Source organism: Aquarana catesbeiana, linkage group LG09, assembly GCF_042186555.1.
Source record: "Aquarana catesbeiana isolate 2022-GZ linkage group LG09, ASM4218655v1, whole genome shotgun sequence".
Taxonomy (NCBI): Eukaryota; Metazoa; Chordata; class Amphibia; order Anura; family Ranidae; genus Aquarana; species Aquarana catesbeiana.
This window is the reverse complement of record NC_133332.1, coordinates 161,239,330-161,265,500: the sequence shown is the minus strand read 5'-3', so window position 1 is coordinate 161,265,500 and position 26,171 is coordinate 161,239,330. Positions and strand designations below refer to the sequence as shown.

General features: G+C 41.2%; 1 protein-coding gene across 1 annotated transcript; it reads left to right on the top strand.

Annotated features, from left to right (window-relative positions):
* Positions 1–26,144, top strand: NKAP (NFKB activating protein). Its single transcript, XM_073599341.1, has 9 exons — positions 1–321; positions 3,835–3,915; positions 4,016–4,089; positions 4,193–4,300; positions 5,999–6,047; positions 12,908–13,017; positions 14,050–14,128; positions 22,920–23,069; positions 24,408–26,144. The coding sequence occupies exons 1-9, from the start codon at positions 68–70 to the stop codon at positions 24,580–24,582; spliced, it is 1,080 nt and encodes a 359-aa protein (XP_073455442.1). The 5' UTR covers positions 1–67; the 3' UTR covers positions 24,583–26,144.
* Positions 26,145–26,171: the final 27 nt, after the last annotated feature.

Below are 26,171 nucleotides of genomic sequence, written 5' to 3'. Positions count from 1 at the left end.
TCACAGGCGGACACACGTATCCGGTCGGTCGATTTCCGGTTCCGTGTATAGTAGATGGGGGTCAGGAATGGCTCCTGTACACCACTCTCGGAGCCGGAGCCCAGGCTCTCCCCGAAAAAGACGGCATGACAGCGGCTCTCCGGGTAGGAGGACGGGGAGGTCTCGGTCCAGAGACAGAGGAGTCAGCAACGGGCACCGGCGGAGCCACTCCAGAGACAGAGCTGTGTTCAGCAGGCCGCATGCAAGTAAACAATGGGGGGAGTACTATGACAAGGGGAAGGAGGAGATCCTCCGACAGAGGCAGGAGGCCTTCATCGCCAGGTGAGTGGTCCCCATTCACTGTGTGTGGTGCTCCTTAGATCTGTAGTTGTCATGGTGCCCAGACTGGGGATCAGTAAGTTTAGTGGAGAGCTAACATAGGCATACTGACGTCTCATCTCACCAGGGACATGCCTGGAATGTAGAGCACATTGTACATGACTAGTACACACACTGCAGATGAGAAGAGTGTAGAAAACCACACTTGTATGTTTTATTAGTGCCAGTGTAATATCGAACAATGCCTCCGATGGGTCTGTGCATGCGCAGGACGCCACGTCACGTCACTCCAGCTGATATGTTGATCAGCTGGTGTGACGTCAACACAGCGCATGCGCAGATTGGAGGCATTATGTCCGACGGAGAACGTAATTGTCAGATTCTGCCTCACTGTTGCAGGGCGGGTTTTGTATGTGTTGTAGGGCGGGTTTTGTGTGTTGCAATCCGCCCTTAGACACAAAACCTGGCATTCAACACACTGGACTCTCCCTGCAACACGCACAAAACCCACCTCACAATAGCATGGCAGAATTTGACAATTACATTCTTCTCTCTGCGCTTTGCAGAGCATCAGATAATACCTCTGACAATCTGTGCATGCGCTGTGTTGACGTCACACCAGCAGATCAACATATCAGCTGGAGTGACAGTGTGTCCTGCGTATCAGCAGACCCGTTATGCGCATTATTCGATAAGACGCCGGCATTACACAGATATGTGGCAGCTCTAATGCCACCTATGGGGCAGCACAGTGGTTAAATGGTTAGCACTTCCACCTAGCAGCACTAGGGTCATCAGTTCGAATCCCAACCACGACACTACCTTCCTGGAGTTTGCATGTTCTCCCTCTGCCTGTGTGAATTGTACCTAGTGTAGGAATGTGATTTAGACCCCTTTCACACTGCCAACGCCCGGGCGTTTTAGCGGCGCTATTCGGCCGCTAGCGGGGTAGTTTTAACCCCCCACTAGTGGCCGAAAAGTGGTTAAATCCGCCCTCAAAACGCCACCGGTATTGCAGCGCTGCCCCATTGATTTCAATGGGGAGCAGCGGTGGAGGAGCGGTGAGTTCACCACTCCAAAGAAGCTGCTGGCAGGACTTTTTCTGACGCCCTGCCAGCGCACTGCTCCAGTTTGAAAGTCTTCGGGCTTTCAGCTTTTGGAGTATTTATATGCACTTGCACACTATTCACCTATTGGGTTTGATTTACTAAAACTGGAGAGTGCAACATCTGGTGCAGCTCTGCTCAGAAACCAATCAGCTTCAAGTTCTTTCTGTCAAAGCTTAATTAACCACTTCCATAGCGGGTGTTTTCTGGAGATTTTTGTTTACACGTTTAACTACTTAAGGACCAGCCGCTGTTGTTATACACCGCTACTTTGATATTAAATACTGTTTTTATGGCAGCAGCTAGCTGCTATAACCCCTGTATTTTTTTAAAACGGCTGACTGTCCTCTTTGGGATAAAAGTGGTCTCAGCGGTGGATTCGCCGTGAGATCACTTTTATTGGGGGTGGAAGAGGGCCACCCCCCCTGCCGTGCTCTGGTCATCTCTGCCGCTTACCGGAGCCGTCGGTAGCGGCGGAGACTATCAAGTCCGCCCCCCTCACTGCCTGGATTCCGAGTGAGGGAAAGATGGCCCCTGCTAGGCTCCATAGCATTGGCGGGCGGAAGCGACGTCAAACGCCACTTCCGCCCCATGCTCTTAAAGGGGAAGTTTTTTTTTTTTTTTTTTTTTTTTAATTGCATTTTAGTGTAAATATGAGATCTGAGGTCTTTTTGATCCCAGATCTCACATTTAAGAGGTCCTTGTCATGCTTTTTTTCTATTGCAAGGGATGTTTAAATTTTTTTTTTTTTTTTTTTTTATATAATTTTTTCTAAAGCACCCCGTCTCACCGAGCTCATGTGCAGAAGCGAACACATACGCAAGTCACGCTCGCATATGAAAACGATCTTCAAACCACACATGTGAGGTATTGCCGTGATCGTAAGAGCATAATTCTATCCCTAGACCTCCTCTGTAACTCTAAACATGAAACCTGTAGAAATTTTTAAACATGGCCTATGGAGATTTTTAAGGGTAAAAGTTTGTCGCCATTCCACGAGCGGGCGCAATTTTGAAGCATCACATGTTGGTATCCATTTACTCTGCGTAACATTATCTTTCACAATATAAAAAAAAAAAATTGGGCTAACTTTACTGTTATCTTATTTTTTAAATCAAAGTGTATTTTTTCTCAAAAAAAAAATTGCACTTGTAAGACCGCCGCGCAAATATGGTGTGATTGCAAGTATTGCAACGACCGCCATTTTATTCTCTAGGGTGTCTGGAAAAAAATAAATAACATTTTTATATGTATGTATAGTCTGAAAAATAGGCCGGTCCTTAAGTGGTTAAATTAGTATTTTTTTGCTAGAAAATTACTCAAAACACCTAAAACATTATATATTTTTTTTAGCAGACACACTAGGGAATAAAATGGCGGTTGTTGCAACTTTTTATGTCACAAGGTATTTGCGCAACAATTTTTCAAATGCTTTCTTTTTTTTTTTTTTTTTCATGAATTAAAAAACTAGTTAGCCCATTTTTTTTGTATAATGTTAAAGATGATGTTATTCAGAGTAAATGGATACCTAACATGTCACCCTTTAAAATTGCGCGCACTTGTGGAATTGCACCAAACTTTGGTACTTAAAAAATCTCCATAAGCGATGCTTACATTATTTTATTTTTATTTTTTTTACAGGTTACCGGTTTAGAGTTAGAGGAGGTCTAGTGCTAGAAATGTTGCATATGCTCCAACGCACGCGGTGATGCCTCGCATGTGTGATTTGAATGCTGTTTACATATGTGGGCACAACTTACATATGCGTTCGCTTCTGTGCAGGGGGCGCTTTAAATTATTACTTGTTTTTTTTATGGTTTATTTTACTTTTTTTTTTCTTTCTTTTTTTTACACTTTCTCTTTAAATTTTATTTTTTATCTTTTTGATCACTTTTTTATTCCTATTACAAGGAATTTAAACATCCCTTGTAATAGGAATGGTGTGTGACAGGTCCCATTTATGGAGAGATCTGGGGTCAATAAGACCCCAGGACTCTCCTCCAGACTGGAAAGACAGAGATCAAAAAAAAAAAAAGTAAGATCTCTTTTTTTCAGCCGAGTCCAGTCCTCGGCATTGTTTACTTCCGCAGGAATGCAGTACTTCTCCCACTCTCCATTTCCATATCATAGGGAGAGTGGTTCTGTAGTCTTCACAGAGAAGTAAAGATTTCTGGCAGGATCAAAAGGTTTTTTTTTTTTTTACTCATTAAACAGATATAACAAAACTCTTTCAGTGGTATTGTTACCAGATCAAATATGATCAAATTAAAGAAAGTTCATTGTTGAAGTTTGCATACAGTTTAATTTAGAACCCTCTGTAACTGTTTATATGTAGCACAGTGTTTGATATCTTTTAAAACCTGCATTAGTCATTCTAAATTTGTATTTTCATTTTTGTTTTAACCCTTAGGCGTTTAAATGAAAGGGAAAGGATTGGGGAGTTGGGAGCTCCAGAAGTTTGGGGTCTTTCACCCAAAGTTCCAGAACCTGAGTAAGTTTATATCTGAATTTGCTTTCTTGTTTAGTTGCTAATATTGATCATGAAAATCATTCCAGCCATATGTGTTGATATATATTTATTTATTTATTAGCTCAGATGAACACACACCTGTAGAAGACGAAGAAAAATCAAAAAAATCCAGTAGCTCTGATTCTACCTCAGAAGGTAGATATTTAATTAAACACGTTTTGCCTTTATTATTGCACTTGTAAAATTGTCCTGTTTATCTGTTTTTTGGTTACTTTTTCCTTAAATATGTCTTTTGAAGAAGAAAAGAAGAAAAAGAGAAAAAAAAAAAAGAAGAAAAAGTCAGCAAAAAAGAAAAGTAAAAAGCACGCTGATGAAAGTGAGAGTGACTCTGAGTCGGAAAGCAGCGGTAATTATGAATCTATCCATAGTATGTAAATTTCGAGAAATAATTGGCTTTCACAATTACAGGAGGAGAGACCAGTGAACTCTGTGCACACACACACACACACACACACACACACACACACACGTCACTTCCTAGTATCTATGCCATCTGCACACACACCCCAGTCCCTAGCATCTACACCCCAAAGCTAGCATTTAGGAATGTGTTGGATCATGGGTTAGGGTAGGTGGCAGCATTCGGACTAAGGGGCTGTAGGCATGCCATGTGACTACAGTGTCTTATAGCTCCCAAGAAGAAAGCATGCCGCCATATTGACCATGCTGGTACAGATCTGCTTCTGTGCTTAGCGTGGTCAAAAACAAACAGGAATGGGACTGACAGGATCACCAGGTATTTACTGGGTGTTGTTTTGAACTAAGTAATTGGAAGTAATATATACAGCCATAAGAGCTTTCAGGGAGCCTTAAAACAACTCTGTTGCTGGAATAAAAACTTGTTAGTTGGATCAGCCTATAAAGAAAAGACTGAATACACACCTTTCCTGCTGCCCACACACCACTGATTTTAAACTTTCTTAAAGGTCTAAAATTTGCTGTTGAATCTTTGGCATCTAGGTGTGTTGGATGGTGGGTCCCCTGCTTAGCACTGCTGGTTGATCCGTCAGACCCTATGTCTCTACAGGACAATTATAGTGACAGGGGCTGGCAGAACAAACCACAGTATTTTGCAAGAGACCAGGGGTCCAATGCTCCAAGAAGTATCGGACGATCATCTTTCAACAAGGTATTTAACTGCTTTCTGCCCGCCCACCATCAAATGACAGAGGGACAGTGCGACTCTCATTTTGGGTGGACTTTATATGACGTCGCCCCAGAACGGCTGCTCTCGCACGCGACCGCGCCGTGTTGCTGGGAAACGGCACGACCCCGATCTCTGTAAAGAGCCGATCACGCGGCTCTTTAACCATGTAATCGGCTGTGTTCGATCACAGCTGGTCACATGTAAATACGGAAGTGCCAGTGATCGTCTCTCATTGCCTCACACTGACACAGAGTTTGTGGCAAGGAGAGACGATCAGCAGCATCTCCTCGCAGGGATCAGCCGGACATGTAATCGGGGCACTGATCATCAGTGCCCTGATTACAGTAAAGCCCAACCCCCCCCAGTGCCACCAATCAGTGCCCATTAGTGATGTCAGTCACTGCTGCCTTTCAGTGTCCATCAGTGCCACATATCAGTGCAGTGTATTAGTGCCTCCTCATCAGTGCAGCCTCATCAGCACCCATCAGTGAAGGAGAAAAATTACTTATTTACAAAATTTACTGACAAAAACTAAGAAAAACTTGTTTTATTTTTTACTAAAAAAAAAAAACACAGCGGTGATTAAATAGCATCAAAAGAAAGCTCTGTGTGAAGAAAATTTATAAAAAAAATTCATTTGGGTACAGTGTTGCATGACCGTGCAATTGTCATTCAAAGTATGTCACCACTAAAAATTGGCCTGGGCAGGAAGGGGGTGAAAGTGCCCTGTAGGCAAGTGGTCAAGAGAGCAGATTAGAGGCATGGGCGGAAAATCGACTAAGTATTATGTCCAGCAAAAAAAAAAAAAATTGACTTGTAGCATTTTTTAAGTGATTTATTTTGTTTTAAAATTAGATTTTGAAAACTGTTTGTTTTTCTCTTTTTATTTTTTTGCAGATGAGAGTAAAAAAAAGAAATCCAAGAAAAAGAAGAAAAAACATCGAAAGTAAGTGTTTTTTCTTTTTCAAAGTTCTGCCTAGAAATAAACACTTTTAAGGTGCCTTTTTCTGTTATGCTCTCTGATTTAGTTCCTTTGTTTCCAGGGCTTTACTTGAAGGCTACATCCTGTGGCCTGCCATTCCATTGTCTATTGAGATTGCCATTCAGACTACGAAAGGCACACTCAGAGGACAGGGGTATATAGCAATTGTGGAGATTTACCACTAGGTCTGGAAATCAAGGCAGAATTTACTTTTGAAATGTTTTCTCAGGTGGTTCTTGAGAAAGATCAGAAATATAGAACACATACTTTGCACAGGCCTAGTCTATTCCATGGCAGATAAGCTAATACCTGTATATAACCTAAAATTTATACTAAACCATAATAGAATAGAATATATATCCCCCCCAATCAATTTCTCTGTTTTTTTTTTTTTTTGGCTCCTGTCATTCAAGAACAGCTGCACTGATGGCTCACATGGTTTTTGTCAGAATGGCATACAGGCATTACAACACACCCTGCCCTTTTATAGTGACCACATGTACTACACCAGTGACTGTGTTCTGAACCTTGCCCGTTTTTAAAGCTGCGGGGCCAACATTGAGGTATAAAGATTATTTGTCTAATTTGAAGAGAGGAACTATTTGCTGTCTAATAATATTAGGATATTAACTGTGAAAGATTGTGGGGTATCACAAATATTAATTTATCTAATCGTGAATAAGTGTTTTGTTATTGAAGTGGGTGCTTGCACAGGAGCCCTTTGGCAATTTTTGTCTGCTGCATGTGTGCCATATACACTTTTTTTTTTTTTTTTCTTGATCTCTAGCCTATTACAGATCTTCACTATAAGTTATGGCACAGCAAAAAAGTGCTCAGCCTGCGGTGCTTAGTGGTGTCCAAGGGTACGCCGGTGCACAATTAGGGCTCCTGTCAGCCATCAAAGGAAGTCCATCCAAAAAGTTTAATGCAGGCTAAAATCCAGTCATAACAAAGTTATTTCTAAGAATCAGTGACTGTGTGCCAATTCTACTTATTTGTTTTAATTTAATTTTTACAGTTTTCAAGCAGAACAGTGGAACAGACTAGTGCCTAGACAGTATGTCGCACTAAAAACAACTATATGAAAAAAAAAACAAACAACCGTATAGGAATATTTTTTTTTTAGCACAACAGGTTAGGTTATAAATCCATAATATCGTCCAAAATAGCGTATGCTCCAGGGATTCCAGCCAATTCTACTGATGGACTTCACTACAAGTTGACCTCTGCTTGGTAGTTACGACGTAACAACTTGATCTTTGGCTTCAAGTAGGCTGGCATAAGGGAAGCTTGTAGAAAGCCCATTGAACCCCTGAAAATGCTAGATATATTTCTTCAATACTCACTGAGGCAATGACCTTGAACAAGTGAGTCAGTGACTCAGAATATATTGAAGATCAAGGAACAGCATGTTAACCAGACAACTTTTATTTTCGGAAGGAGGTCAGTAATTGAAGCCTTGTTCACACAGTAGCCATCTTCAGGCAGTGTTCTTGAAGTCGCTAAAGCAGCCTACAGCTCCAGTTTGTGAACGTCAAACACAGATCCTAATGAGGATACTGGCTTTCGCTTTAAACAAGCAGCTGGTAGGCATCCGCACTACTTGAGGTCTGTGAGATTCATTTACTTACTATATTGGTTTAGAACTTCCTCACATACTTTTTTTACCTCACTGTATATATCCAAGTATTTGATCCCCTGCCGATTTTGTACGTTTGCCCACTGAAAAAGTAATGATCAGTAAATAATTTTAATGGTAGGTTTATTTTAACAGTGAGAGACAGAATAACAAAAAAATCCAGAAAATCGCATTTCAAAAAGTTTATAAATTGATTTGCATTTTAAAGAGTGAAATAAGTATTTGACCCCTTCACAAAACATGACTTGATGGCAAAACGCTTATTGGCAATCCACAGAATTCAGACGTTTCTTGTAGTTGCTCACCAGGTTTGCACACATCTCGGGAGGGATTTTGTCATTAAGGTTTCTAGGCTGACATTTGGTAACTCGAACCTTCAGCTGCATCCACATATTTTCTATAGGATTAAGGTCGGGAGACTGGCTGGGCCACTCCAGGACCTTAATGTGCATCTTTTTGAGCCACTTCTGTGTTGCCTTGGCCGTGTGTTTTGGGTCATTGCCATGCTGGAATACCCATTCGCGACCCATTTTCAATGCCCTGGCTGAGGGAAGGAGGTGCTCATCTAAGATTTGATGGTACATGACCCCATCCATCATCCTTTTTGATGTGGTGAAGTTGTCCTGTCCCCTTAGCAGAAAAATACCCCCAAAGCATAATGTTTCCACCTCTATGCTTGACAGTGGGGATGGTGTTCTTGAGGTCATAGACAGCATTCCTCCTCCTCCAAACATGTTGATTTGATGCCAAAGAGCTCAATTTTTGGTCTGATCTGACCACAACACTTTCACCCAGTTCTATGAATCATTCAGATGTTCATTAGTAAACTTCTGACGGGCCTGTACATGTGCTTTCTTGAGCAGGGGGACCTCGCGGGCGCTGCAGGATTTCAGTCCTTCACGATGTAGGGTGTTACCAATTGTTTTCTTGGTAACTATGGTCGCAGCTGCCTTGAGATTGACAAGATTCTCCCGTGAAGTTCTGGGCTGATTCCTTACTGTTCTCGTGATCCTTGAAACTCCACAAGGTGAGATCTTGCATGGAGCCCCAGACTGAGGGAGATTGACAGTTATTTTGTGTTTCTTTCATTTTGTGAATAATCGCATCACTTGTCACCCTCTCACCAAGCTGCTTGGCGATGGTCTTATAGCTCATTCCAGTCTTGTGTAGGTCTACAATCTTGTCCTTGAAATCCTTGGACAGCTCTTTGTCTTGGCCATGTGGAGAAATTGGAATCTGATTGCTTCTGTGGACAGGTGACTTTTATACAGATAACAAGCTGAGATTAGGAGCACTCCCGTTAAGAGAGTGCTTCTAATCTTAGCTTGTTGCCTGTATAGAAGTGACCTGGAAGCCAGAAATCTTGCTGATTGCTAGGGGATCAAATACTTATTTCACTCATTAAAATGCAAATCCATTTGTAACTTTTTTTAAAATGCATTTTACTGTATTTTTTGTTATTCTGTTTCACTGTTAAAATAAACCTGCCATTAAAATTTATAGACTGATCATTTCTTTGTCAGTGAGCAAACATACACAATTAGCAGGGGATCAAATACTTTTTTTCCCTCACTGTATATACAGTGCTCAGGATAAATGAGTACACCCAACAGACTTGTCAGAAAACCTTTACTTTCCTTTCAGAATCAACATTTTTTTTTTTATACAACACTATACTACAAAATACTCCCACCAATGCGGGCCATTGATTGCATTCAAGATTTGTTAATTTGCACACGAAAAAGAAAGTATGACTGGGGTGATTTGTTTCCCGTGACACAATACAGCGTACACTGAAGAGGAATGACATGCATGGGTGTCATTAATGAAGGAAGCCCCTCCTAAAGCCTATGCACAAAAAAAAACCCTTTTACCTGTTTTCACAGCACCTCTCCCAGCGATAAGAAGACTCCAGGCTCTTGACTCTCTCCGTGGGATATCTCCAGTGGGCAGGACTGAGATTCCCCTGCTGACATCAGCCAGGGAGGAGTCATCTAAATTGTTGGGAGACACTGTTAAAACAGGTAGAAATCATCCTCCTCCTCCTCCCTCCTCCCCCCCAGCCCCCCCCGCTTTAACCTTACTTTCATGTAATGAGCTAAACAAATGCTCTATAAAATTCAGTTTTGTTCATTGAGATATTAAAATCTTACTTTTCAAAAAAAAAATATATATATATATACCGTATTTTCCGGCGTATAAGACGACCTTTTACACTTAAAAAAAAAAACGTGCAAGAATCGGGGATCGTCTTATACGCCGGGTATCAAATGCAGTCGGCTGTATGTCAGCCCATCGGATGTGCGGTAATACTGTATGTAGCTTCGGCTAAATACAGTATACAGCGCTGAGCCAATCCCGGCGAGCGATGTATTCCAATAATGAATACAGAGCCTGCTTGGTAATGACCTCTTCCAATCCGAGCAGGCTACATACAGTAGCCTGCTTGGATTGGCTTTGAGAGTCAGAGAGGCGCGGGCTGATGATGTTTCAGCCTCTGCCAATCCGAGCAGGCTTTGTATTCATTAATAGAATACATCGCTCGTCGTGATTGGCTCAGTGCGGTATGGCGCCAAGAAGAAAATAGAGGCAATATGAAGCCTCAGAAGGGGGGTCATCCTATACAGTGAGTATTATGCAAAAACTGTAGAAATACAGTAGAATTGGGGGGTCGTCTTATACGGCCGGTCGCCTTATACACCGGAAAATATGATATATATAATATACACAGTGGATATAAAAAGTCTACACAACCCTGTTAAAATATCAGGTTTCTGTGATGTAAAAAATGAAACAAAGATAAATTATTTCAGAACTTTTCCACCTTTTTAATGTGACCTATAAACTGTAAAACTCCAATTGAAAAACAAACTGAAATCTCTTTTTTTTTTTTTTTTTTTTTTTTGGGGAAAGGGGGGGGTGGTAGAAAATATAAAACAAAAATAATGTGGTTGCACACCCATAAACTGATACTATGTTGAAGCACCTTTTGATTTTATTACAGCACAGTCTTTTTGGGTATGAGTATCAGCATGGCACATCTTGACCTGGCAATATTTGCCCACTCTTTGCAAAAACACTCCAAATCTGTGATATTGTAAGGGCATCTCCTGTGCACAGCCCTCTTCAGATCACCCCACAGATTTTCAATCAGATTCAGGTCTGGGCTTTAGCTGGGCCATTTCAAAACTTGAATCTTCTTCTGGTGAAGCCATTCCTTTTGTTAATTTGGATGTATGGTTTGGGTTGTTGTCATGCTGAAAGACAAAGTTCCTCTTCATGTTGTTCTTTCTAGCAGAAGCCTGAAGGTTTTGTGCCAATAAAAAAAAATGTTTTTCTTCAACTGGAACAGGGGCCTTTAGTCAAGGTAGAGGGAATTATGAACAGTTCCAAATACCAGTCAATATTGGCACAAAACCTCCAGGCTTCTGCTAGAAAGCTGAACATGAAGAGTAATCTTTTTAGCATGACAGTGACCCCCAAAGCATACATCCAAATCAACAAAGGAATGGCTTCACCAGAAGAAGATTCAAGTTTTGGAATGGCCCAGACCTGAATCTGATTGAAAATCTGTGGGGTGATCTGAAGAGGGCTGTGCACAGGAGATGCCATTTCAATCTCACAGATTTGGAGTGTTTTTGCAAAGAAGAGTGGGCAAATATTGTCAAGTCAAGATGCGCCATGCTGATAGACTCATACCCAAAAAGACTGAGTGCTGTATTAAAATCAAAAGGTGCTTCAATAAAGTATTAGTTTAAGGGTGTGCACACTTATGCAACCATATTATTTTATTTTTACTTCCCTCCACCTAAAAGATTTCAGCTTGTTGTACAAATGAGTTGCACAGTTTGTCCAGTTTCCTACCTTTTGGCATGTTACAAATGCCTAATAAATCTCTTCCTCTGGACTCCAGGCGTGTCTTGTACATCTTTGAGACTGCATGCAGTTGCTTATCTCCCCTGCTGGTTCACATGCACAGCTCTGTGAGACCTGGTGTGTGTGTGTGTGTGTGTGTGTGTGTGTGTAGAAAGAGGAGCTGCTGATGCTACGATCAGGGGCCAATCGGAAGCATTTCTTATTGAATGATCACTGTGACAGCCAATCACAGTGACCATTTAGGGCTCTTTCACACGGGGCGGATCAGTGATGATCCGGCCGGTAAACACCCGCTTGCTCAGCGGGGACACTGTGCAGCGATGGACCTGTCAGAGCGCCGCTCTCCCCTATGGGGGATCGGATGATGACGGACCATAGAGTCCGTCGTCATCTGATCCGAAAACAGATGGAAAAGTAGGGTTTTCCTCCGTTACACTTTTTCGGATCGGAGCGGGCCGGATGTCAGCGGACGTTCATCCGCTGACATCCGACGCTCCATAGGGATACATGTATGTCTGTTTTTCATCTGAAAACGGAAGGATGAAAAAAGGGGCATACGGATCGTCCGTGTGAAAGAGCCCTTAGTGTACTTGTATATTTTAGCAAAAGTAACAGTAGCTGTCTTATCTCTTCAGTTCCCTGACAGACAGCTATTTGTGAGATGGGAGGGCTGCAGTTAACACAGATGAGGGTTTATTGTGTGCACAGGGAATTTTAACCCTTAATTAACCTATACATGCCCTTTAACATTTTTTTTTTGTAAATACCTATTTAACATGCTTTCTACCACAAATTACATTTTTAGTGTTGCAATTAATAGAACAATCAGCAGGATAAAATATATATACATTTTCCCCACAGTAATGGTACCTGTGTTCAAAATATTGCTGATCAAACTTGGAAAAAAAATGTAATTTCTTTCAAATTTTTACTTGTTTTTCAACTTAACATGCAAATAAATTCATAAAATTCCCAGTAGACCTTAAGATCACAAGAAAGCCCTGTTTGTCCCCCAAAAAATGATATATGTATCAATCCTGTATCATAAGTAATTACAAAGGTATAGCCTCATGAATAGACCCTTAACTGAAATGTGAAAATATGGCTTGGTCCATAGGTGGTAAACTGGTGTGAGAGCTTAAGTGGTTATAGGTCACATTAAAGGTGGAAACAGTTCTGAAATTTATCTTTTGTCCCATAAATTTTACATCACAGAAACCTGACATTTTAACAGGGGTGTGTAGACTTTTTATATTCATTGTATGTGTAGATATATTTTATTTTTTTTTTCTTTTAATGTTCCCTACAGGAAGAAATCAAAGGGAAAGAAAAGCAAGAAAAATAGGAAAGAATCGAGTGACTCCAGCAGTGAAGAATCCGATGATGAACAAATGCAGGAAGATAGCTGGGTAGAGCGAAGTACGTTTTTTTTTTTTTTTTCCTCTAAATTTTAACAATTTGGGGCTGATTTCAGGAACAATTTTCCCTAGTATGTTTCACTTCAGATGCCCAGTCAGGTCTTTTTGGTGTGAACATGACTTCCTTTTGCTTAGAATGGAACTCCAACCAAATTTGAAAAACTTAAATGATCACATGGGAAATTCACTGTAAAAGCGCCACAAAACGGTTGGTCTTTAACCACTTCAGCCCCGGAAGGATTTAGCCCCTTTCTGACCAACTGGCACTGCGTCGCTTTAACTGACAATTACGTCATTGTGCGACGTTGTACCCAAACAAAATTGACGTCCTTTTTTTCCCTGCAAATTGTTTTCTTTTGGTGGTATTTGATCACCTCTGCGGTTTTTATTTTTTGCGTTATAAACAAAAAAAAGAGCGACAATTTTGAAAAAAAAGCAATATTTTTTTTTACTTTTTGAGATGTGTACACACACACACACACACACACACACACATATATATATATAATCGTTTTTATTTATTTATTTTTTTTATATCGTGATTGCAGCAGACACATCGGACACTTTGACACTATTTTGGAACCATTGACATTTTATACAGCGATCAGTGCTATAAAGTTGCACTGATTACTGTGTAAATGTCGCTGGCAGGGAAGGGGTTAAACACTGGGGGGCGATCAAGGGGTTGACGTATGGGTATGTGGTTCTGCGCAGCCGTGCCACTTTGCCAACGTATATCGGCGTGAGCCGGTCGGCAAGTGGTCAAGATCTGTCTGGAGCCCAACTTTTTCAGTTTTTTTTGCCGGTATGAAAAGCACTCTTGCATGAAGGTGCTTGTGATCTTCCCACAATTCTGAGACCAATAACATTACTATAGTTATGAATTATAGTTATTGTCAATTTAAAACTATAAATCACATCCAGGCATGTGTACTCTTTGTACATGGTTATACAAAGGCAGCAAAATTGACATGTAAATGATATGTTTTAGAATTACTGTTTACAATCTTTTTGTGTGTGACTTTGTCTTCAGAAACTATCCTGGATGATGCTGAATTAGTTGGACCTGAAGCTCCGATATCACATCTGTCACAAGACGATAAGCCATTAGAGTAAGCAGCTGATATAATATATGTATATATATATATTATTTTTTTTTCTTCTAAGACTTACCCTTTGACTAAAACTGTTAATTATGTAAGAAATGCGTGTAACTAATTACATGACACATGAGGTTATTTCGTGAAGCAGCGCAGAGAGCAGTGTTATTTAATGGATCGCCGCCAAACCAGCTGAATTTCATCACTTAGTGGGTTTGAAGTATCAGAACCATAAAAGATGGTTGCTGAGGGTTATTAATGTTTGGATATTTCCTTTTGTCTTATTAAATGTGTAAATTATTTATTACTTACAATAAAAGATGCACCACAAAAGTTTTTAACTCAGTGTTAGGCAAGTATAAAAATTTTAAATGCACAATTAACTACTTCCATACGGGGCCTATTCTGGCACTCCTACATTTTTCAAACTCGTTTTTTTCTCGTTTCATGGAAAAAAAAAAACACTTATGCTGGCCTGATTTTTTTTTTTATAATGTGAAAGATGATGTTACCCCCAAGTAAATAGATATCTAACATGTCAAGCTTTAACCACTTGAGCCCCGGACCATTATGCTGCCTAAGGACCAGAGGTCTTTTTCCAATTTGGCACTGCGTCGCTTTAACTGCTAATTGCGCGGTCATGCAATGCTGTACCCAAACGAAATTTGCGTCCTTTTCTTCCCACAAATAGAGCTTTCTTTTGATGGTATTTGATCACCTCTGCGGTTTTTATTTTTTGCGCTATAAACGGAAAAAGACCGAAAATTTTGAAAAAAAATGATATTTTCTACTTTTTGTTATAAAAAAAATCCAATAAACTAAATTTTAGTCATACATTTAGGCCAAAATGTATTCGGCCACATGTCTTTGGTAAAAAAAATGTCAATAAGCGTATATTTATTGGTTTGCGCAAAAGTTATAGCGTCTACAAACTAGGGTACATTTTCTGGAATTTACACAGCTTTTAGTTTATGACTGCCTATGTCATTTCTTGAGGTGCTAAAATGGCAGGGCAGTACAAAACCCCCACAAATGACCCCATTTTGGAAAGTAGACACCCCAAGGAAATTGCTGAGAGGCATGTTGAACCCATTGAATATTTATTTTTTTTGTCCCAAGTGATTGAAAAATGACAAAAAAAAAAAAAAATATTTACAAAAAGTTGTCACTAAATGATATATTGCTCACACAGGCCATGGGCCTATGTGGAATTGCACCCCAAAATACATTCAGCTGCTTCTCCTGAGTATGGGGATACCACATGTGTGTGACTTTTTGGGAGCCTAGCCGCGTACGGGACCCCGAAAACCAATCACCGCCTTCAGGATTTCTAAGGGTGAAAATTTTTGATTTCACTCTTCACTGCCTATCACAGTTTCGGAGGCCATGGAATGCCCAGGTGGCACAAAACCCCCCAAAATGACCCCATTTTGGAAAGTAGACACCCCAAGCTATTTGCTGAGAGGCATATTGAGTCCATGGAATATTTTATATTTTGACACAAGTTGCGGGAAAGTGACACCCCAAGCTATTTGCTGAGAGGCATGGTGAGTATTTTGCAGCTCTCATTTGTTTTTGAAAATGAAGAAAGACAAGAAAAAACATTTTTTTTTTTCTTTTTTCAATTTTCAAAACTTTGTGACAAAAAGTGAGGTCTGCAAAATACTCACTATACCTCTCAGCAAATAGCTTGGGGTGTCTACTTTCCAAAATGGGGTCATTTGGGGGGGTTTTGTGCCACCTGGGCATTCCATGGCCTCCGAAACTGTGATAGGCAGTGAAGAGTGAAATCAAAAATTCACGCCCTTAGCCTGAAGGCGGTGCTTGGTTTTCGGGGTCCCGTACGCGGCTAGGCTCCCAAAAAGTCTCACACATGTGGTATCCCCGTACTCAGGAGAAGCAGCAGAATGTATTTTGGGGTGTAATTTCACATATTCCCATGGCATGTTTGAGCAATATATCATTTAGTGACAACTTTGTGCAAAAAAAAAAAAAATTTGTCTCTTTCCCGCAACTTGTGTCGCAATATAAAATATTCCATGGACTCGACATGCCTCTCAGCAAATAGCTTGGGGTGTCTACTTTCCAAAATGGGGTCATTTGGGGGGGTTTTGAACTGTCCTGGCATTTTATGCACAACATTTAGAAGCTTATGTCACACATCACCCACTCTTCTAACCACTTGAAGACAAAGCCCTTTCTGACACTTATTGTTTACATGAAAAAGTTTTTTTTTTTTTGCAAAAAAATTACTTTGAACCCCCAAACATTATATATTTTTTTAAAGCAAATGCCCTACAGATTAAAATGGTGGGTGTTTCATTTTTTTTTTTCACACAGTAATTGCGCAGCGATTTTTCAAACGCATTTTTTGGGGAAAAAACACACTTTTTTAAATTTTAATGCACTAAAACACACTATATTGCCCAAATGTTTGATGAAATAAAAAAGATGATCTTAGGCCGAGTACATGGATACCAAACATGACATGCTTTAAAATTGCGCACAAACGTGCAGTGGCAACAAAATAAATACATGTTTAAAAGCCTTCAAAAGCCTTTACAGGTTACCACTTTAGATTTACAGAGGAGGTCTACTGGAAAAATTACTGCACTCGATCTGGCCTTCGCGGTGATACCTCACATGCATGGTGCAATTGCTGTTTACATATGACGCCAGACCGCCGCTTGCGTTCGCCTTAGCGCGAGAGCAGGGGGCGACAGGGGTGCTTTTTTTTTTTTTTTTTTTTTTTTTTTTTTTTCCTTTATTATTTTTTTGCTTTTTTAATCTTACTTTTAAACTGTTCCTTTCATATTTTTTTTTTAATCATTTTTATTGTTATCTCGGGAAATGTAAATATCCCCTATGATAGCAATAGGTAGTGACAGGTACTCTTTTTTGAAAAAATTGTGGTCTATTAGACCCTAGATCTCTCCTCTGCCCTCAAAGCATCTGACCACACCAAGATCGGTGTGATAAAATGCTTCCCCAATTTCCCAATGGCGCTATTAACATCCGGCGAAATCTAAGTCATGAAATACTCGTAGCTTCCGGTTTCTTAGGCCATAGAGATGTTTGGAGCCACTCTGGTCTCTGATCAGCTCTATGGTCAGCTGGCTGAATCACCGGCTGCATTCTCAGGTTCCCTGTTGAGACAGGAGAGCCAGAGAAAAACACGGAAGACGGTGGGGGTGGGGGGGGCATTCCCTCCCACGGCTTGTAAAGGCAGTCTAGAGGCTAATTAGCCGCTAGGATTGCTTTTACATGAAAGCCGACCGCTGGCTGAAAAGAATGATACCAAGATGATACCTAAACCTGCAAGCATCATTCTGGTATAACCACTCAAAGTCGTGAATGGCGTACCTGAAGACAAAAAAATGGTTAACAATGGTTAACAATAAAGCACAGTAAACAGTAAAGTATAAATAATTACACACCTGAAAAACAAACATGATAAAACATAATAACAATAACAATAAAACATTGCAGAATAGAATACAGTAAAAAAGAGCAGAACAATAGAGAGAGAGAATAGAGAGAGAGAGAACAATAAAACGACAACTATTTTTTTTTTTATTTCATATTTTCTTTTTTTTTTACACTTTTTTTGTAACTAACTTTTATAACGGTAACCGGTTCCAGGTTCGGGTCTCTCAAAATGCGATGGCATCTTGGGAGACCCTGTGAAAGTGTGCCTAGTCTGTGCAATGCTGTACTCTACGCTAATACTCAACTAGTGAATGGTAGCGTTCAAAACATTCACCAATGCAAAGACCAGGATTGTCAGGACAGGAGGGACAATAATAGCGGGTGTCACGCCTATATCCACGCTTGCTGCAGACACGACATCTTTTTTGGGGGGGTTCGCTGGGTAGGGGTACTCGGGAGGACATAAAGAAAATGCCTCTCATGCAGCTGACTGCATTTGGTTGGGGATGTGAATGGGGGAAGTACGGGCGCTGCAGAAGCGGTGGGTTCCCAATTAGGATTGGCGAATGCAGCAGGAAGGGCATTATGGGCACGACGGGCCTGTGTTTGTCTTCTTGGTGGCAGCGGGACACTACTTGTGCTTGCCACCTCACCAGCTTGAACTGCACTTATGGGACTCGCCACGTCACCACGTGTTACTGCAGTGCTGGTTTGACTACGACCGGGGTGTACTAGGCCGCTGGCGCTTGCCAGTTCCCCAAAACGCTACCAAAAAACTGTTAGCGATCGCAGGGATCAGGCCTGACTCTGCGAACGCTGCAGTTATGCGTTTAGTGTTTTGTAAGTGACAGCGATCAATCGATACTGCACTTGGGTGGGCTGGGCCGGGCGGAGGGGCAAAACGCAGGTGCTAGCAGGTATCTGGGCTGATCCCGCTAACACTGCGTTTTTGGGAACCCTAAACTGCTGGTGACGCTAGTATAGATCTGATCGGATCAGATATTGATCCGTTCAGATACTATACCACTAAGGGAGGTGTACGGTGCGTGCGTGGGTGTTAGCGGTACTGGCGCTAACCTGACGCTGCCTGGGGCTGGTGCTTGCCAGTTCACCAAAATGCTACCAAAAAAACTGTTAGCAATCGCAGGGATCAGGCCTGACTCTGCGAACGCTGCAGTTATGCGTTTAGTGCCTTGTAAGTGACAGTGATCGATCGATACTGCACTTGGGTGGGCTGGGGGAGGGGCAAAACGCAGGTGCTAGCAGGTATCTGGGCTGATCCCGCTAACACTGCGTTTTTGGGAACCCTAAACTGCTGGGGACGCTAGTATAGATCTGATCGGATCAGATATTGATCCGATCAGATACTATACCACTAAGGGAGGCGCATGCTGTGTGCGTGGGTGTTAGCGGTACTGGCGCTAATCTGACGCTGCCTGGGGCGACGCATATCACCGCCGGGCGATCGGGGGGCTAAACCTTTATTCGGTAATAAACGGCGGGTGCCCTGACACTATAAAAAAAAAAAAAAAAAAAACTAACCAGCGTCAACCGTAACGGTTATACAGTGATCAGTGGTGAAAGGGTTAACTAGGGGGCAATCAAGGGGTTAAAACATTTATTAGGTAGTATATGGGGGTCCCTGACGCTATAAAACGCTGACGGCGAACCTAAATATTTACCTCACTAACTAGCGTCACCAGCGACACTAATACAGCGATCAGAAAAATGATCGCTTAGCGACACTGGTGACAGGGGGTGATCAAGGGGTTAAAACTTTATTAGGGGGGGTTAGGGGGGTACCCTAGACCTACAGGGGGGTAACAGTAACTGTGCTAACACAGTAACTGTCACAAACTGACACAGCAGTAATCAGAAAAAAAAAAAAAAAAAAAAAAAAACTGCTGGTGTCAGTTTGTGACAGGGGGGGGGGGGGTGATTGGGGGGGGATCGGGGGGCGATCGGGGGGGGGATCGGGGTGTAATGTGTGCCTGGCATGTTCTACTGTGTGTGTGTGTGTGTTGGTGCACTCACTCACATGTCGTCTCTCCTCGGGCCGGAACGGAAACTACCGACCCGAGGGGAGATTACATCACTTCCTTTGCTGCTGTTTAGCATACAGCAGCAAAGGAGTGTTCCCATTGGCCGGCGGCGATCGCGAGGGGGGGGGCCACGAACGGATGGCCTCCCCCTCGTCTCTGATCGCCGGGGGACAGAACGGGACCGCCTCGGGCGGCGGGGGGGGGTCCGATCGGACCCCCCACCCGCGGAAGGCAAATCACGTACCCTGTACGTGATTTTGCCTGTCCGTGCCGCCTTGCCGACGTACATCGGCGTGAGGCGGTCGTCAAGTGGTTAAAATTGTGCACACTCGTGGAATGGCGCCAAACTTCGGTACTTAAAAATGTGGCGCTTTAAAAAATTTTACAGGTTACTGGTTTAGAGTTACAGAGAATGTCTTGGGCTAGAATTATTGCTCTCGCTGTAACATTTGTGGCAATACCTCACACGTGTGGTTTGATCGTTGTTTACATAAGCGGGCGTGACGTATATATGCGTTCACTTCTGCGTGTGGGGGCCAGGGCGCATTCATTTTATATTTTATTTATTTTACCTTTTAATTTTTTTACACTTTCCCTTTTACATTTTTTTTTTTTTATCACTTTTATTCCTATTACAAGGAATGTAAACCTCTCTTATAATTTTTTATTAATTTCAGGTACTTATATAGCGCCGTCAATTTACACAGCGCTTTACATATTCATTGTACATTCACATCAGTCCCTACCCTCAAGGAGCTTACAATCTAAGGTCCCTAACTCACATTCATACATACTAGGGACAATTTAGACAGGATCCAATTAACCTACCAGCATGTCTTTGGAGTGTGGGAGGAAACCCACGCAGGCACAGGGAGAACATGCAAACTCCAGGCAGGTAGTGTCGTGGTTGGGATTCGAACCAGCGACCCTTCTTCCTGCTAGGTGAGAGTGCTACCCACTAGACCACTGTGCCGCCCTTATAATAGGAATAGGGCATGACAGTTCCTCTTTACAGCGAGATCTGGGGTATAAAAGTCCCCAGATCTCGCCTCTAGGCTGGAAGCCTGAAAAAAAAAATCGATCTTGGCTTCCCAGCCGAGGAAACAGCAGTGTTTACATCTGCCGAGGCCGGACGTGACGTCCATAATGTCGCGCCCAGCCTCGGAAGGTCATACAGACTGCTGGGACCATCTGGTCCACAGTATTCTCTATGGTAAACTGCCGTCGCCGGCCGATTCATTCTCCGGCTCACCAATCGCAACGGCGGGTAGGGGTGGGGAAAAAAAAGATGTATAAATGATGCCTGCAGCTGCAGATTTAAACACTTAAACTCCAGGATGTCATATGACGTCCACCTAAGGAGAAGTGGTTAATGAAACTATAAATTAAAAAAGTGTTGCTGCCCCTTTTTAAGAACCACCAAAAATTAAAATAGTATCTGGGGAAAAAAATAAATAAATATACAGACATAAGGTGGCGCTACACATCAACTTAACCTTAATTCATAACTGCTGTTACCAAGGAATGTGCTGGAATTTCTTCCCTGCTTTGCACGAAAACAAAATCCAGCACATCCCCACTGACATGTGCGGACTTCCTCATAGGGCTAAACTGCACACCTCTACTCGCCAGTTTATATACGGCTAACTCGGGAGATATTAACCCCAGATATGCCGAATCAAATTAAATAAATAGTTCCAATCTTATACCCTCAAAGCTTAACATTTGGACAAATTTATTAGAAATATGAGAGATGTTCATTCAAGATCATTCAATTTTCTCCCAACCTCAAATACTTGATCCCCTAACCCCAAAAGCTGCCTAACCATATACCATTTATCCCACTCTGAAGCGACAAATTTAATATCCAACTTTTCCCACAGAAATCGAATTAAATTATATGCATTAAATTACCTCCAAAGATTAAAATTAAGTCAAATTAGCATTTTGAATATAAGCCTCTCAATGACGTAAAAAAAAAAAAAAAAAAAAAAAAACATTATTTTATAGATCATTATCATTCCCATTCATTAAATGTAGGTTAAATATAACTTTAGAACACTAATGCCGCGTACACACGAGCGGACTTCTCGTCAGACTGAACTCCGAAGGACTTTTTGACGGAGTTCCAACAAAACGGACTTGCCTACACACGCTCACACCAAGGTCCGATCGCTTCGATCATGATGACGTACGACCGGACTAGCATGAGGAAGTTCATAGCCAGTAGCCAATAGCTGCCCTTGCGTCGTTTTTGGTCCGTTGGACTAGCATACAGACAAACGGATTTTTCGATAGGAATCGAGTCCGTCGGAAAGATTTGAAACTTGTTCTATTTCTAAGGTCCGTCAGATTTTTAGACAGAAAAGGTCCAATGAAGCCCACACATGATTGAATTGTCCGACGGATTCGTTCCGTCGGACCTTTGATGCTGAAAAGTCCGGTCGTGTCTACGCTGCATAACTCTCTCATTATTCTAAAAATCCCTCTCCAATCATGACCTGCATTACTCGGGAATTGAACCTCCAACCCTGACCTATTCAACGACTTTTAATTACCCCTACCATGGAGCCATCCTATACATTGCTAATGAAACAATTCAAGTCTATTGTAATTATTGTATTACAATGGCCTACTGCCTGGATCATATATTGGCATCTATGAATCGTAATTTAGTTTAATCTAGAGACTTGAAGGGACGCATTATCCCCTCACTTGTTGGTGAAAACCATGATTAAACCTTTTTAGTACACCTAAACAGCAACACTTGGCACCAGTGTCTATATCATTTTAGATATTGATTGAAGTGCGAGCAACATTTGCCAAAGAGTTTTTTTCACGTATTTGTAAGAATGTAAGTGTATTTAGGTCCTATTCTTAAAGAGGAACTTCACTCTGGGGAAGAAAAAAAAAAGTCAGCAGCTACAAATGTTGTTGTAGCTCTTGACTTTTATTAAACATGATCTTTAAAAGTCCAGGGATCCAGCACTGTCCTCACCCGGCCAGTTCTCTACTGGCCTTCAGGTCTCCGGCTCCGCCGGCTGTGATTTCCTGGTGCTTCGCAGCCAGTTTTCCACTGTGCATGCGGGAGTAATGCTTCAGTTTCTCAATGGATCCACAGCCTCTTGGGTTGTCTTCCCTTTTGTAGGTGAAGTTCAACTTTAACGATTGCCGTTTGTTAGCGTTACTGCAAACTAGATGTATTTGCTATTCCGTACATATGCTAATAATAAATATACATCCAAAGAGAGAAATTGGCATATATTTGTGTGTTATGTTTGTACATGTGAACTGCTTTTCATTATCTTTACTGCATATATTCACCTGTACAGCTACGGACATGCTTTGCTACCTGGTGAGGGTGCTGCGATGGCAGAATACGTTAAAGCTGGAAAGCGTATCCCAAGGAGAGGTGAAATTGGCCTTACAAGTGATGAAATTGCCTCTTTTGAGAAGTCAGGCTATGTAATGAGTGGAAGCAGGTGAGTGTTAATGTTGATCAGGCTACAGACAACATAAATTAGTTTTTAGCACTCTTTAGAAATAATAGTGCGGAAGTTCTGTTTTTGGTAAACTGAAATTGATTGTAAATGTTCTTTAAAAAAATAAATGTATAACAAAAATGTTTATACTTGCCTGCTCTGTGCACAGAGTGGCCCTAAACCTCCTATTCTAATTTCCCCTGGAAAAGAAGAACTGGCTGCACATCCAAAGGTTCCAAAAATAGTGTGCCTTTATTGAAAATGACCAGGATACACCAGGGACACCAGATATTTAGTCATGTAGACACGTTTCACACATCCAACTTGTGCTTTAATCATTAGGGTATCACATTTGAGATTTCCCAAGAGTGGCTCAATGATATTGAGGTCAGGAGACTGAGATGGCCACTCCAGAACCTTCACTTTATTCTGCTGTAGCCAAAGACAGGTCGACTTGGCCTTGTGTTTTGGATCACTGTCATATTGGAATGTCCAAGTACGTCCCATGTGCAGATTTCTGACTGATGAATGCAAATGTTCCTCTGGTATTTTTTGATAACATACTGCATTCATCTTGCCAACAATTTTGACCAAATTTCCTGTGCCTTTGTAGCTCACACATCCCCAAAACATCACCGATCCACCTCTGTACCTTTCATCATAGACCTTGTTGGTTCCTCTCCAAATGTAGAGTTTTATGGTTGTGGACAAAAATTTGGTCTCATTTTTGGTCTCATCACTCCAAATGACTTTGTGCCAGAAGGTTTGAGGCTTGTCTCTTTGCTGTTGGCGTATTGTAAGCGGGGTACTTTGTGGCATTTGCGTAGTAATGGCTTTGTTCTGGCGACTCGACCAGGCAGCCCATCTTTCTTCAAGTGCCTCCTTATTGTGCATCTTGAAACAGCCACACCACATGTTTTCAGAGAGTATTTCACCTGAAGTTACTTGTGGGTTTTTTTGGCAGTTGTGCCTGAAACGTTAGTTGGTCTACCTGACCGTGGTTTGGTTTCAACAGAACCCCTCATTTTCCACTTCTTGATTAGAGTTTGAACACTGCTGATCGGTGCCCCTTTAAGATGCAGCTTGCAGGACTTTTTTTGGAGTCCTGCCAGCGCACCGCTCCAGTGTGAAAGCACTCGGGCTTTCACACTGGGGCGAGAGGAGAGGCTCTTTACAGGCGCTATGTTTAGTGCTATGGCGCCTGTAAAGCGCCTCCGTGTGAAAGCAGCCTAACACTGGAATTATTCTTTCTGTTGTGGTGCCTCAGTATTATCGGGTGAGATTGGGGAAATAAATTTGTGTCTTTATATATGCTAACACAATGTTGTGTTTGTTCAGACATCGCCGTATGGAAGCTGTCCGTCTGCGTAAAGAGAACCAGATTTACAGTGCAGATGAAAAGAGGGCGCTGGCTTCATTCAACCAAGAAGAGAGGCGGAAGAGGGAAAACAAAATCCTGTCCAGCTTCAGAGAGATGGTATACAGAAAAACCAAAGTGAAAGAGGACAAATGAGACACTTACATTTTACAGAACTGCTCCAGTACTGCAGGTTGTTCAGGGTCATCAGATTGATGTCATCAGCAGCTGTCTTCATCTTACCAGACAGTCTTACTAATTGCCAATTATCCAAAAAAATATTTCAACTGGCTGTGTACCCACTCATAATGAACTATTGCTAGGTATTGAAACCTTTGAGATTTGAGGGCACTGCAAGCATGCAATGAAGAGAACAATCTTCTTTAAAATTCCACTTTTAATGAAAAACTGTTTGTTCTTACAAAAGCATAAACTACCATTTTCAAACCTTTTCTTTTTGAATGTTAAGTTTTATATGAGATTTTTTTTTTCTGTTCTGAAATCTGTGTTCTATACCTAGCATCAGTCTGTCTTACAGGTCTAATGTTAAAGTTTGTGTTTTTTAGCTTTTATGTTCATAAATGTACAACACTCAACTTTTCTAGAATTCCTAAAAATGGCAAAAATTAGCGAAGACATTTGAAGTTGTAAATATACTATAATAAAGAAAAAGAAATCCATAGTTAGCGACTGAACCGCTTAGAATATGGGTTGGGTATAAAAAGGATATTCATTATTATTATTTTATCATTTTTTTTTGTAAAAAGTACATTAAATCTGCAAATGTATAAATTCTTTAGCATCACATGATACTTTTGTTGGGAATTTTGTTGTATTGTGAAAGTGTTTGTCCCTGGTGGACTAAAGCTGGCCTTACATCTGTAGCATTTTGTTCTAAAATGGTCATTCTCAGAATGTTTGTTAAATTATCTAAAGATTTAAACGGGATGACTCCACAATCAGTTTTGTCCTTGGCGAACAAAAAAAACATTGAAGAACAAAGATGAAATAATTTTGTCACATTGAATGGGAATGAATTTGTAATGGTTTGAGTTGGCTTACAGCCGAGGAAAAATTGTAACGAGCGCATACACATGTCAAAGTTAATCCAGAAGTAGCACATTCTTTAACGAGAAAGTTCATTCGTTCCTGGACAGTGGAGGCATTGACATGCTATTCAAACAAAAAGTCATTCGAAATGAGTTGGGTCCACGAAGGCACCATCAATTATTTGGTTGGATGAGTGATATTTTTTTATTTAGTTATTTTTTTTACTTTCTCGTATGAATGCTCCAAACTTAATTCTACAGGTGTAAGGCCAGCATTAGTCAATCGTCTCGGATACTTCACCAGTGAGATCTCCTCTTCTACACTGAGTTTTGGGTGTTCCAACATTGTGTTTCCAGTGTTGCAATCTCCATAAAATAAAACATAAAAAAATTGAGCAGGCAGACTGAACATAGGAACTTCAGCACAGATCTTTTCAGTAGAATCACCAAGATACATGACAAGTTGTTAGGTGGCTTATTTTTTTGTATCTGCCAAAAACTGAAATATCCATTTTAGGTGGGCTAACCCTGGTGTCCAGTCCCATGCAACTGTGCTGTATATATTGTATTGATGTGTACTGGAAATACTTTCTTTTATTTTATACACTGCAACAAGATTGTGTGAAAGATTGTCTTTAACATTTTGTAAATAAAATTCTGCTACTTTTATAGGTTGGAGGTTTTAGTCTTTGCAAT